The sequence below is a fragment of the Mastigoproctus giganteus genome, chromosome 9, assembly GCF_048544385.1.
Source record: "Mastigoproctus giganteus isolate SK-2022 chromosome 9, ASM4854438v1, whole genome shotgun sequence".
NCBI classification, from domain to species: Eukaryota; Metazoa; Arthropoda; class Arachnida; order Uropygi; family Thelyphonidae; genus Mastigoproctus; species Mastigoproctus giganteus.
The window spans coordinates 42,143,752-42,159,589 of NC_143583.1; the positions used below are offsets into that span (position 1 = coordinate 42,143,752).

A 15,838-nucleotide genomic window follows, 5' to 3' on the forward strand; every position below is an offset into this window, starting at 1 on the left:
TCCATATATCTTCACATTCAGGGTGCCCTGACCTGTCACCAAGATGGACGTCTGAAGGCTGAGAGAGGACGTTGATCTTACAATTTTGTCATTCCGATGCTAATCTTATGATGAATAAAAATCCCTTTTCCAGTCCTGCCCTTCGAAAGCTCCTCTATGATTGGTTTCCCTCTCTTAGGAACCCTTTCTTTAATTCCTTTATTATGGGCAGGACTTTGAATAACATATCTACGAAGGAATGGCAGTTAATAAAAGTTGTGTTTGTAATACTTTTGTGGTTTGACAACTAAACAATAATTAAGGAAGGAATGTAGGTACTGCTGTTTGTAAATGCCCCTAAAGGTGAATTCACCTTGTTTTGTTAATTTTCACTTTGATAACTCTGTAAAGGCTTTGTAGTGATTAAGGGAAATAAAATTATGTATAAATATAGTGCAAATGCATCAGGAATACATAGCTATATCTGAATAAATCAGATTATTAATAATAAAACGGCATCATTTTAAGTTATATCTCATATTGTGAATACCTTCACAACGAGTTGCCATGATATTGCACTACTTCGAATAAGTAACGCTTCACCTAAGGAGAAGACTAATGTTACTTATTCTCAGATGGATACCACCACCCAGACGGCACCGTTTCAGGGCTATTTGGCCCTTCTTCGGTGGGTGGGTAGGTACCCGAGTGATGCAATGATGGCAAAACAGTTATGAAGTATAACTCCACAATATGAGAGATGCCTGATTTTTTTTTATTTTTTTTTTATTATTAATAATCTGATTTATTCAGATATAGCTATGTATTCCTGATGCATTTGCACTATATTTATACATAGTCTAGACTCCTTCATAGCTTGAGGCTTATGCCCTAAACGCTTGAGGGAAATAAAATTGTAAATTAATTATCACAGTTCGTAGCAACATTGATGTACACCGAATACCTTCTTCATAAATATGGAGAACGTGCCGTTTGAAAACTGAATTTTTGATTTTTGATAAAAGCTGGCTATGCGCAGTGAATGATTACACAATTTAACGATAGGAGGAAAGCCAACGTCAACATTATTATTATCAATATCGCAGACCGGGCTAGCCGGGTAGGTAAAGTGCCTGTCTGGCAACCCAAAGGTCGCGGGTTTGATTCCCGCCTCGGGCTGGATATCACTATGGTGCCGAACCAACCGGTTGGTTGGATATCCCGGCCACGATACACGAAGGAAGCACGAAAAAACTGGTTCCTTCGTGTATTGATCACATCATACGAAATAAATTATCAATTTATTTCTAAAGAAATGTTCCTTTACATCTATCCAACTACAGGACACGGGTTACATGATAATAAATATTGCCATACTATCTAAAATCCATGTTCAGATTATTGAAATGAGTTGATACAATACATGGCCTATAACAGTTCCTGATTACATAAATAGATAATCGTAGATACCCAAATACAAGAATAAGTGGGTAATAAAGCATCATATAACCTAATTATATGATGCTTTATTTAGCCATTTTTATATAACCTAGAGTTTGAACAGAGCATACATATTTAGATTAGAGCGGATGACAGATTTTAAGATTGTTGGTGATAGGTGTGCGTCCTTAATTTAGCCATTTTAAAATCCAGTATTCCAGGGATTGGAACCTGTTTTGGTAAGATGGAGGTGCAGAGGTCGATATGGTGGAGGAATACAATGGATTTGGGATTATGAAACAATTGAGCAGCATTCAACCTCTTTAGTGCATCACGTGTTTATTTGCTTCCCCCTTTCACTTATATTCAGATAAACCTATTCTATTTCATAATTCTATAATACAGAGGAACTCGAATACAATTTTATAAAAAATCTTATACAACGAGCGAGTATTATGGTGCTGAAGCTGTAATGCAGTATTAGCAAATTTTCATCAACAGGTTTTTGAACCTTAATTTCTAATAAAAATACCAGAAATAGCCATAGAGTAAAAGGAATAACAGATTTTTTGCTGCAGTGGCCTGAAAAGAAACGTAGTAGATAAGAAAATTCAAATTGTTTTCTTCCTTCTTCACATAGGTAACCTTTCAGCTGACCTTTCAATTTATTCAAACTGTGAAACTCAGCTACCTGTGAAGGCAGATTGTTCCAGCAGTCAACAACTCACTGGCTAAAAGAAAACTTGACGCCCTTCCGATTCTCCTTCACAAACTGCAGCAGTACCCGGCTTGGTTGGCGCAGTTTCCAACAAATGACTCTCCTTTGGTCGTATTGCTCCACAGAGATACCCCATTCCTCTTCCATCTCACAGGAGTGTAGAAAGGGGACATCATGGCAAGTATGGACAATCTCTATTAGGTAGATTCGCCTTGATCTCTCACTTTGTCTTTGTGTTTCTTATGCCCGTATACAGGCAATGCTATTTTAAAACACAAATGAGCCTCAGAAAACAGGCAATTTTCAGATATAATACACGCATTTCAATATCTCCTCAGTTCATTCTGCATTTGAACCCTACAACAGATACACTGCTAGACAAAATTAAAGAAACATGTAAAAAAGGTGGTGTACCTCGTGCAAATTGCGTTGAAGCTAGAAATAAAATTGGTATTGAGGTGTACCGTAGAATAACGATGAAATGAGGAGAGAGTGAGAAACTTCAGACAGATATGCAGAATATTTATAGTTACGTTTATTTATAGTGTCATTACAGAAGTGGACAGAAGATGCTCGAAAATGTGGTCATATGACATCAGTACATCGTATGAACCTTCTAACGGCTAAACAGGCCTGACCTGACAGAGGTGAACGATGCTTGATGTAAGAGAGTCTATAAGATTCAGTGGCAACCAATCCCATTCCTCCACGAGCACAGACCTTACCTCTATAAGTGACTGAGGAGTTTCCTGCCACAGTGCAATGCGACGCCAAAGGGCGTCAAACACATTCTCGATTGAGTTTTCTGGTGGTCATGCTGGGCCAAGACTGTCGTTCAATATCTTCAGTTTCAAGATATTGCTTTACCATTTGACCTCTATACGCAGTGGCATTGAAAATCAGGACCAACTGCACCCCTAAAAGTCACATAGCATTCGTGGATCTGTTCTCTGACGTTAGAGGGGTGGAACTGCATTCCTCTTTGTCTCCAGATAAAATAACATCAGGAATCTATTTATTGGAGAAAAGAGAACTCACCAGAGAACATAAGCGTACCAAAATTTGTCCTGCTTTATCGCATGCTGCTCGAGAGTAAATTTCTTCCCCCACAGGCTCAAATTATTTAAATACCCCAAAATTATTGCATAACCTATTAGACTTTTAGAACAAGTTTTTAGCGAATAACCCCACGCACTGTTAAAATCAACAACCGCATTCAGAAGAAACCGCGATTTTTTTTTTTTTTTTCCAAACCAGCTCCTAGCCACTGAAATCTCAGGAAAGTAGGTGGCAGGACCACCCAGAGTACTTTACAAAATACTGGTAACACACGGCTGGCCTCCCCGTTGGCAAGGTATAGTAATGTCGGATGCCATCTAAGGCCCGGTGGATAACAGGCCGGAAGAACGAGGTGTACAAATCCCACACACTTTTTAAATCTCTGGCTTGTCCGATACAAACGGAAGCAGCCTTCCTGGTGATCACTACTTCCTAGTAGCAAAGCAGCCAGAAACAGCTAAACAATACAACACACACTGTGCAAAAATAAAACTACACTCATTTCTGGCCATTGTACAGTGTCTTGTGTATCATCACAGAGAACTATGGCGGAGATGAACTAAGGTTTGGGGGCCGCCTTGCATAAGACACAACACATGTCACACACACAACAAATATAGGCCAAGATGGGAGACACCCCAGGTGCAGCTAGAACCCAAACTTACTTCATGCCTCATACCTAAAATTCATTGCTGACCAGGTACTCCCTTTCGTGGCAATGATCTTCCCCTCTGGCGGTGCCTTCTTTCAGCACGATAAAGTGCCATGCCACAGTGCCTAGGGCAATCCAGGCACTGTGGCACTGTGCCATGCCACAGTGCCTGGATTGCCCTAGACTGGTTCGCAGAACATGGGGAAGACTTCCAGGTAGTGAAGACTTCCAATATTGCCCTGGCCTCCAAATTCCCCAGATATCAATCCTATCAAGCATCTGTGGGTTGTGTTGGAACAGCAACTCTGATCCTTTAACTCCTGTAAAGTCCATGTATTGGACATTACAGGAGTTAAAGGATCTGCTAGTTACATGTTGGTACCAGACACATTTATAAATCTTGTCGTATCCATGCCTTGCCGGGTATGACCTGTTTTGGCTGCACGTGGAGGATCAACATCATATTAGGTAGGTGGTCATAATGTTTTGGCTCATCGGTGTATAATACAAATTTTGTCATAAAAATAGAAACCATAAATCACAGAGACAGAATAAAATACAAAATTCTATTTGCTTTATTGTTTCTGGTGGGTACAATGAATGAGATAACGCTTCTTCCTTATAAATCGGTTGGGTCCTCTGGATGCAAGGGATGTACAAATATAAATTGCATATACTAACAGATAATAAATCAATAAGATGAAACTTTAATAAAATAAAATTCATAGATTTTACCCGAATTTTAAATATATATTTAATTATTTAAAAATGTAATTTTAAGTTGTCTTCCGAGCTTCCTAACTAACAAATTACTGTTATTATAGGTCCCAAATCTACTGTCCCCTCCCCCAATCTCAGTAGTATTTATTAATCTCCTGGCTCTCTCGATGAAAAAAATGACTAGTGTATCAACATGATTACACAATTAGGAAAAAAATACATTTGAAGTAAAAAAAAAAAAAAAAGATTTCTTTTGAAAACTTCATGAATATGAATTTCATGTTTTTATCTTGATAGGACTTTTAAAGATCACATGGATTAAAAACATTAAATTCCTTTTTATCCTTTAAGCATATGCTGATAACGGAAATCAGTTTTGTTTTTGAGTTTTAAAGTTCATTTATTGTAATAAATTTTTTTATTTACTCGCTGGCTTTGCCTTTAGCCAGCGAGTGGTTGGTTGGTGGAACAGACTTCCATCCCTTGTCGTGGAAGTTGATAGCCTAAATAAGTTTAAGGTTCAGCTGGGCAGGTATTTTGAACGAACAGAGGGGTGAAGTGGAAGTGGTTTCTTTTTTTTTTTTTTTTTTTTGGCTGATGCTGCATAAGCTTGCTTTCTTGCATCAAATGCCTCTACTAATGCTAATGCTAATTTTCTCCTCGAAAAATGTGATTTAAATATTCATTTCAGTTATCCAGGAATCACCAAATGCAAGAACCCTGAAAACACAGGAATTCTATATCACCAGGACCCATCCTGATGAACTCATAGGTTCACTTTTCCCTTTCTTCAACAACTCTATCAAAGAAAGGGGACAAGTTTGTTATTCTATGCCGCCCCTTACATTTTACCCTTTAGAAAATCAGAAATTAAACAAAAGTTCCTTATTTGAAGAATATTTAGTATCTATGCTTTCCATGATGATTGTACCCACTTCTAAGGCGTCAATTGTCAATATTTTTCACTCTTCCACATCTCTGTCAATCCTTTTAGAGAGAAATATTTTTCTTTTCAATTGTGTGTGTTTTATTTTCACCTCTATCTTTGGTTGTCGCATTGACAGTTAATCCTATAATCTGCGTATCAATGATTAACTGTGATTTTTCTACTATTTTTCTGTTGTGTTGAATCGTGTTTAAGATCTGAATTATACTTTAAAATGCTTCTTGTGGAAAGATTTAATTTTAATCTTGGGAGGTTCGATTTGGAATTTCATTTTGGTTCATCAGAGTGTGTACATGTGGTGCTGCCTCTATTGCCAATAAGATGCTGAAAGAAGAGTTTTATCATCCAATATCCAGTCCTATCTGCAACTTAATTTTGTGGTGGTATCTTTCCAAAATATAAACACTTTCCCCTCAGTTTTTGTATGTAACAAGGGTTGGCTGGATTGATTTAAAAACTGACATAACATCATTTATGCAAAAACTAGTAGAGAATCTCAATCTGCAGATCCAATAATGACAAGTGAATGTATTGACCGTGTTTGGGCAGAAATCAGGAAAGATTTCAATGATGAAGACATCAACAATGCTGACAAAACAGGACTTTTTTTATAATTTGGCAACTGACAAAACATTTAAATTCAAAGGGGGAAAATGTGTTGGTGGAAAAAACCAGACTTGCTTTACAGTGCTCGTATATGCAAATATGACAGGAACTGATTAAAAAAAAAACTGTCTGTTATCAGAAAATTGTTAAAACCTCCAATGTAAGGAAACTTCCCATGGATTACATTGTGATCAAGAAAGCTTGGATGACTTTGGATATTTTTCGGCAATACGTAAATGATTGGAATAAGGACCCGTTCAAAAAGAAGAGAAATATTTTATTGTTAGTTGATAACTGTCCTGCACATCCCCAGATTCAAAATTTGTCCAACTTTTTAAGCTAGCATTTCTGCCTCCCAATGCAACATCAATTTTATAACCAATGGATATACGTGTAATCAAGGGTTTTAAAGGATTTTATAAAAGATTTCTAGTACTACTACATCTGATCAGTCAAAGAGAACAGACACTTAACAAGTCTATATCAATATTAGATGCTATAAATTTATTGAATGATGCGTGGAACAACACTACTTTGACAACCATATCGAATTGCTTCAAGAAATCAAAATTAAATTCAAATGAAATTTCAATCATAGATGAAGATAATGGAAACAAAGAAAACAACTTATCATTATCCAAATAGTTGCTACGTAACAACGCTGCAGGTTTTAATACAGATAACATCAATGCATTTGTACAAGTCAATGAAAACTTGTTAACTAGTGTTCTTCCTATACAGAGTGACAGTGTAGATGCTGTGCTCAACAAAGACGATGATTGTGATGATGATATGATGACAAGTGAAATTGAATCAAAATCAGTGCCAACAATCTCCCATGCTCAAGGTTCAATGAACACATTAGTCAATTTTTTTGAAGGAACTGATGCAAATAATGAGACTTTTAATGCATTTAGTGTTTTAAGAAAAACTTGAGAAATACCAAAGTGAAATCTTTAAAACAAACATCAATTTCAAAGTTCATAAATAAAAAGCCTAATTGAAATTGTGTTTATTATTAATTAGTATTGTTGTTAATTATGCAAAATAAATTGTGATTAGTATTAAGTGTATTGTTTTAAAATTATGTTTAATATTAAGTGTATTGTAGTTTATACAAGCATATTAATACAAATAATATTAAGGTATATTCTTATATTATTTTTTTCTCTCTAATATTTCTTTTATTTTTTTGAATCTACTCAAGTTATTGAGAACTAAAAAAAAAAAAAAAAATAGGAGGTAGATTTAACTCATCACTGATATAGTGAGTAATCGTTATAACAAGGAAATTTTGTTGATCCCTTAATGCTCGTTATAACCAATTTTGACTAATTATATTATAATTATAATTAAAAATATAATGTAATTACGCTTTTAAGTTCAATCATATTTGCATGCTAATTTAGTTTTGCTTATATCCTCAGATTGCTTTGGAAGGGATGCAGTCTATTTTTTAACCTTTGAATTTTTCTTTTCTTTGGGAATGAAAGATTTTCTGTACCCATTTCAATGCAGAGTTTTAAGACCAACTCTTCTGGTATATTTTTCTCATGCCATCTAAAACTTTCTCTCTCTTGGTTTACCAGGAGTAATAATTTTGATTGGTTTGAAACAGTCATGTTCTCTGCCTGTTTATCTAGCTGCAAAGAGGTAAGTTTGTGCAAGATTTCACTGGGTGAATTATGTGTCTATGTTGTTGCAGGTTGGAATTTGAAATTATTTTGGCATAGGACTGTCTTCCAATGTTAAAGGAAGACTGGCAAGGTCACTTTATGTTCAAATTTATATTTCTCTCCATTTTTTTCTTTCTTCTGCAAGTTGCATATTTGGGAGTAAACTGGAAGGTTGTCCTCTTAGTTTGATGCCATGGTTGCCACTCAAGTTTCATGCCACTCAAGAATGCATAGTACAGCTATGCTTCTTGAGTGTTATGAAGCATGCACCACAGATTAGAGCCTCCCCCCTCTCCTCTTGCAAGCAGTCTTAAAATTATCATACTTCTTGCTCTAAAGCAGTGCAATGGATTTCATATGTAAAGTCTAACATGGCATATCATGTATTCAACTTTAATGGATGCTGGAGACCTGGTGTGTTGAAAGTTAGGATATTTCTAGTTTGATTAGTGTTATTATTCCTTTTAATAGAAATTTTTCACCTGCTACCACTCTTTGTTCTTTTTTCAAAGTCCTTAAAATGTGGTTACTTTTAATTGTTAGGCATTTTATATAGGAAGTTTCAACTAATATTATCACTCACTCTGAGTACCTTGACAGGTTTCGGTTCTAGCTATATTGCCTAGTCCCATCTCTATTAAAATAGGAAGTTTCACTCATGGAATGGATAATTAGAAATTTTGGTGCTGAAACATCTTTTTTTTGTGTGTGTTTTACTCAATGTTATGCTTGCTCCATTTTGTCCTGCAAATGAGGGCTTTTCCTGCTTCTAGCCTCACTATGTGCAGGCAGACCCCGTGCCATCAGGTGAGCCAGTGATGAGGAACATAAAAAGCATTACCTAGAAAAATTTGCTAACTATATAACAAGCTTGTACTTCATTAAAAATGCTAGACAGGATGTCCAAGACTGTATCTGTATGGCAACTGCATCCTTACCTAATACTTTGTGCTCTACTATTCTCTGCAATTTAATTAGTTACTCCTTCGTATTTAACTTTATTAACCCATTCAATGCCAGTGACAAGTATATTTTGGGTATAACATCGTAACTACTCATTTCCAAGATAATTATACTCATTCTAACTGTAATACATTTTTTGTCAGGTGACTGCAATATCTGTTCTTACTGCTGAGAAAAACTATTTCTTTTTGAAGATGAATTCTAATAATCTCTCAGAAACAGGTCTCTGAAAATTTGGCACATTCTTTTGCTTAAAATTTCCTAAACAAAGTGAGATTAGCTGCTATATTTCAAAACAATGTATACTGTTGGAGGCACCTGGTGAAGAAGTAAATTTTGACAGTTCATCAGAGGCTAAGGATATTTATATTGTCCTTTTGTGATGGCATATGAATTCAGTCTCACAGTGTGGGTACCAACACTCCAAGACCACATCCAGCCAAATGTTGTTTATATATGAATGAGCATTGGATATTGCTAAGGGTGTCTGCATTGAAATATTTGTTGAAATGAAGGTTAGCCCACATTTGGAAGAAAATTCGAATTATTGAATAAAGTCTGAGGTGTCTCCTGGAACAGCATCTGAAGTCAGAGAAGAGTGCAATTCAGGAGAGGGAAGAAAATTTGTCAATGTTGTTGGAAATTTCCAAAAAAAAGCCTGGGCCATCCAACAGCCTAGGCTTCTAGGAAATTTCTCCAGTAGTGACTGTATGTGACCAGGAGGATCTTGGGGCCCTTGAATGTATGGCTCTTGCAGTTGCTGTGATATGCCATGTTGCTCCCTCTCCCACACACCAGCATGTTCATTCATCCATTCAGATACCCAATTGCTGGCATAATTTCCCAGTGTATATAGCATTTCTTGTAGTACATCTCTGCCCAGTAAACCAAGTCCTTTCCCCTACAACTATGAGAGGTGTAGGGGAAGGGTCCATAGTTTCAGTATCTGATAAAGCATGCAGTTGCCTGTAAACTATACCTTTAAGCTATGCTGTTTTGGCTATTTCAAAGACAGATTCTCTTACTGCTGGGCGGTAAGGGAAATGACATGGAGGGTTCACTGCATTTGTCCTGGGGTGGTGGATTCCTAAACTGATGCATTTCTTGATGATACCAAGCCTCTATAGTTCCCAAAACTCAGTCTTCATACTTAGCCCCTGACCTTGGAACTGAATAAGAAGGCTGAGTTTTGGAGACTATAGAGGTTCAGGGGCTCTCAGTATTAAGCACTTAATGAACCCAGTCTTGATAGTTGGGGGAAGTGGGGATTGGAAAGTGAATCCAGAATGGTGTTAGTGGGTTTCTCCTAGGTATCCTCTCTTGTGATCAAAGGGTAACACGTTTTGTTACTTCATTTCCAAAATAAATGTCAGAGTGAAAATTTATTGTAAAGATACTTAATGCAATCACCATTTAAAAATCTTATCTGATGCAAAATTCTGAGAAGACATTTTCATTGGACATTGAGAGAAAAAGTTAACAAAGTGAGTAAAGTAAAGGAACAATGACTGCAGTTGAAAATGAAGCATGAATTGTCTTCAAAAATGATGTTACTGCTTAAAGAACAAAAATTTTAAAAATTAGGATGAAAGATATGCTTGAAAGCTCATTTCTTGCACCCCACATACTTTTTCTAAAAAGGTTATTTTTCTCAAAAAGGAAGTGAGCAATTCCACAAGTTATAAAGAAGATGGAAATAAGATACAGGAAAGTGTAATATAAATATGATGGAAGATTACTGCTATTCTTTCAAAAGAGAAATATCTGGCAGAATGCATTAAAAAAAAACAAGAAGCATTCATTTGGAACTAAAAAACTTAAAATTTGTTCCAAAAAATCTGATGAATCTGCATAAACATTTACTTTGCATTAATATTATTCTGTTTTATTCATCTTAATTTTGGCCGACCAGGCTAGCCGGGTGGGTAAAGTGCCTGCCGGGCAACCCAAAGGTCGCGGGTTCAAATTTTGCCTCGGGCTTGGATCAGAGAACTGCAAAAACTTTGGGAAATGCAATATGGCCACAGAAACCGATGCGCCAACAACGAACAAAGGAAAAGGATCTTAATTTTGAGGGAAATCCTTACACAACAGACAAAAAAAAAAAAAAAAAAAAAAAATGGATGTCAATACTGTAATTCGCAGAGCAAGTTCAGAGAAAGGAACAGAAATCTGCCAATTTCATTTTGCAGGTGTGTATAAGAATTCAAACAATTCTAAGGTTTCTAAGAACCTTAGTTGTTATTCAGGTACTTTCATAATAAATTATGAAACTGATACATCTTTAGTCCTCTTGCAAGAACTATAATGATTTATTGACTTACTTGTCATCTAAAAAGTCCTATGTCTTTAATCTTTAATTTATTCACAAATCTTTCTTACCAGAAAGCTTTTATCTCACTGCCCTTTTTATTTGAAATTCTTTGTTTATTCTTCTTTGCAATTTTAAAACATTTTCTGCATTTCACCAAATACAGCAATAATTTTGATATTTATTTTCTGGATGTGTTCCAATGTCATAGTCTTTCATTGTTTAATTTTTCTGACCGTACAAAAGTATATTTGAATTTGTACAAGATAATGTGGCTAAATATGCACTACAAATTCAAATTCTAAAGCAGTGATCCCTATACCACCTAACTGGTATTTCTTACTGTCGTTAGAGTGAAATGAATTTTCACCTTAATTTGGGACAAAACAGTTGGATCCATTTAAGGTACCTCCGATAAATTACCATACAGGTAATAACAGTGCCAAGAACACTTGTACAGCCCAAAAATTTTATGAAGCCAGATACAGATGGTAGACTACGTTCCCATAATGTAGTCCTAAATGGGAATACAGGAACATCCTAAAAACAAATAAAATAAAATAATGAAAATAGTTTAAGAGTTTTGAATACAATTTTTAAATCATGTAACATGATTTGCTTACATTTAATATTATGGACTCATGAACTCATGAGTGGACCAGATGAACTCATTAGTTCATCTGGATGTCAGATGAACTAATGAGACATGTGGCAGAGAAGAAAAATGCATGGGATACATATAAATTAATGGGTGACATGGCAGCCTATGATAGATATAAGCTGGTCTGTAACCAAGTCACAAAGGAGATTAGGCAGGCAAAGGCAGATTATGAGAAAACCTTGGCAAAGGATGCAAAGAAAAACAACAAAGAGTTCTTTACCTATGTAAACTCTAGAAGGAAAGAGATGAATCAGATTGGTCCACTGGATATTGATGGTTCAACTGTTGATGATTCTGCTCAGGTGGCTAACAAACTAAATGAGTATTTTGCATCTACATTCACCCATGAGGAGTTATTTTCGGTGAGGGGAATGCCAGAGATGAGTTAAACTCTGGCAGTGAGCTGGGTGATTTTGTAATAACTGAGAGGAAAGCAGAGGAGAAATTGTTGAAGATAAACATAAAAAAGGCACCCAGAGTGGACGAGATCTATCCAGTTATATTAAAGGAGGCAGCAAAGGAAGTAAGCAAATCCTTAGCCATAATTATGAGAGCTTCTTTGGACTCAGGGGAGGTATCCATGGACTGGAGATGTGCAAATGTGACCCCAATTCACAAAGGAGGATTAAAGGGCAACACAAGTAATTGTCCAAGTAATTATAGACCTGTTAGTTTAACTTCTGTTCCAGGAAAATTAATGGAGGCACTGGTTAAAGAAGCACTGCAGGATCATCTAGACGAGACTTCAGTTATAGCTCGGACGCAGCATGGTTTTTTTAAGGGAGAGTCTTCCCTGACAAATTTGATTGGATACTATGATGTGGTCACAAAGGAACTGGATGCAGGGAATAACTTTGATATCATATATTTGGACCTTAGAAAGGCTTTTGATACTGTTGCACATGGAAGACTGCAAAACAAATTGGAGCAGTGTGGCACTGGAGGCAAATTGCTGCTATGGATAAAGGGATGGTTAAGTGGGAAAAGACAGAGTGGTAATCAATGGACACTGCTCATTGTGGACTAATGTTATTAGTGGAGTCCCTCAGGGTTCAGTATTTGGTCCATTGTTGTTTTCTGTATTTATAAATAATATTGATGATGGTATGTCAAGCTTAATGTCCAAGCTTGCAGATGATACAAAGGTTAGCAGGAGTATTGTTAAGGACACTAATGACAGTACGCTGCTGCAACAGGATCTAGAAAAGTTGAGCAGATGGGCTGAGAGGTGGCAAATGAAGTTTAACATTGACAAATGTAAAGTACTACATATGGGAAACAGCAAGCCCAGTGTGACGTATCAACTCTGTGGTACTACACTGGTACAACTCTGAGTGGTAGAGAACGAAAAGGACCTGGGGATAATTGTGCAGGTAGATATGAAGTTTTCTGAGCAGTGCAGACGATCTGCAAGAGTAGCTCATAGTGTGTTGTCAATGGTATACAGGAATTTTTCTATCAGGGATAAGGAGGTGATTATCCCCTTATATAAGGCACTTGTCAGGCCACACCTTAAGTACTGTATACAGGTCTGGAGGCCTCATTTTAAGAAGGAAGTAGAGCTGCTGGAACGAGTACAGAGAAGGGCAACAAGATTAGTGAATGGAACAAAGGGTTGCTCTTACGAAGAAAGGCTTAAATTTTGCAAATTATAGTGTCTGGAGACTAGGCATCTGCGAGGCGATCTGATTGAGGTGTATAAAGCCTTGAATGGTTTGAGCATGCTCAAAGCTGATGGGACTCTTCCTCTTGCTCAGAATAATCATTTGAGAGGGCATAAATTCAAATTGAGAAAATACAGATGTAGGATAGATGTGCGGAAGTTTGCCTTTAGCCAGCGGGTGGGTGGTTGGTTGGTTGGTTGGTTGGTGGAAAAGACTTCCATCCTCTGTTGTGGAAGTTGATAGCCTAAATAAATTTAAGGCTGAACTGGACAGGTACTTGGAACGAACGGAGGGGTGAAATGGGAGCGTGTTTTTTTTTTTTTTTTTTTTTTTTGGCTGAAGCTGCATAAGCTTGATTTCTTGCATCATATACCTCTACTAATGCTAAAAAAAAATCATTACAACTCATAACAAGAATTTCTCAGATTCTTTTAATGAAATGTATTAAGCTGCACTAAAAATTTCTTTATTTAAAATTATTGAAATATTAGGTATTTGTCTATTTAATTATTAAAACATTATTTAAATATCAAGTATTCTTCTATTTAAAGTAGAAAAAAAATTTTAAATATCTGTTAGGACACATTAGCGTGAATTCCCTCTTGATCTGCGCAACTTAATATTTTTTATTTGGTTAAGTAAGGCAGTAAATAAACCATGTTTGTGACAATGGATTCTTTACTGCTCTATCAAAATCAAGACTTCACAGAAAATCAACATAGGAGTGCTGCATCCCATGTGTTGTTTTTCACAAAGCTATGGTTTTAACTTTAATTTTCATTCTTCTTGTTGCTGTGAAAGTATTTAAATATTTAAATAATTTATAAATAAATAATTTATATAAATAATTTATAAATAAATAATTTATAAGTAAATGATTTATAAATAATTTATTTTGTAAAATAAAGAGTTTACCTCAATATAGTACGTAGAACACTTCCGTATGATATCTCCAGAAATTAAAACAAAAAAATCGAAAAACTTACATTAGAGTAAAAAATAACTAAAAACCAATTTAACACAATTAAAAATCAATTTAACGCAATTAAAAATATTAAAAAGAATCTAGCGAAAATATTCAAAACAATTTTGCTTCTTGAAGCTGACAATGCTTTTCAACCATATGTCGTGATCACAGGAATGAAAATTACCGAATAGGGTTGAATATGAAACTTAAATAGTGATTATTTGTCTTCGCGCATGCGCATAAAGGTCCACGCATTGGAGATCAAATATGGCCGTAAAGGTCCACGTTTTGCCTTTAGCCAGTGGGCAGTTGGCTTGTGGAATAGACTTCCATCACTTGTTGTTGAAGTTGATAGCCTAAACAAATTTAAGGCTCAGCTGGACAGGTATTTCGAACGAACGGAGGGGTGAAATGGGAGTAGTGGTTGTGCTTTTTTTTTTTTTTTTTTTGGCTGATGCTGAATAAGCTTGCTTTCTTGCATCATATGCCTCGACTAATGCTAATGCTAATGCTAATGCATTGGAGATCAAATATGGCCGCCGAACATTAGCATAATTCTTGTGTAATTTAATTTCTATGGTTTCTGCAATTAATAGTCGCATATAATTACGTTGAACATTACATATTTTGGCCTCGTTAAATAAAAAAGTATGTTTTTCGTAAATGGCATGAAGGCTAATTCTGACGCTGCTGAACCAGAAGCATGACCTGAGGCTTCATGTTGATTTACACGAATATTCAGAGAAAAACACGTTGAACCTTAGTAAGACGAGTCGCAATCACCGCAAGAAATGTCGTATAGCAGGTCATTCATTTGTGTTGTGAATGCGGAAAGAACCGAGCGATTGTTCAGTATAGTGTGTAATTTCCATATTGGCCTGGACACAATTTTAAATTCGGTATCTTTAAAGAATCTATTAAGCTGTTTGTGCCACTGTTCAACATATGGGACAGAAATAAAGTATTTTTTGATATTACTATTGTTGGTTGGTGTAGTATTTTGTATCCTATCCTTAGCCTGTACCCTAATCCGGTTTATTGTGGCAAGGGGATAACCCCTGTTTAAGAACCTGCTAGTTAATATTTGTAATAATAATTTATAAATAAGTATTCAATTATTAAAAAATTATGGAGAATAAATGTATTATTTTTTTCTTATCTAATATAATATTAGAATAAAGAATAAAACATGACATGCACTGGACTATGTTATTTTTTTTGCAATAGCATAGCACCATCTTTTAGAATTAAACACTGATCTCACCAATGATCTGCAAAGGGAAAAGCAATGGCTTCAGAATATACTAGTGTCAGAGTGGCAGGAAAGATGGGCTCAACTCAGAAAAGATTAGTTACACAGAGATTCTATCCTGTAGTAAAGAACAGGGCGCATCTCAAATGTGGCTTGTTTCCTCTGTTCCTTCATACAACATTGCTCTCATGAATAGAAATGTTGTATGACCCTTCATACAACAT

General features: G+C 35.9%; 1 protein-coding gene across 1 annotated transcript in view; it reads right to left on the minus strand.

Annotated features, from left to right (window-relative positions):
- Positions 1 to 11,272: 11,272 nt before the first annotated feature.
- Positions 11,273 to 15,838, minus strand: part of LOC150080177 (amine oxidase [flavin-containing]-like) — a 139,174-nt gene continuing 134,608 nt past the window's right edge. Inside the window, exon 14 of the mRNA XM_090381966.1 lies at positions 11,273 to 11,610. Coding sequence (XP_090238092.1) covers positions 11,437 to 11,610 — 174 coding nt within the window. The 3' untranslated portion in view covers positions 11,273 to 11,436. The remainder of the gene's footprint in view (positions 11,611 to 15,838) is intronic.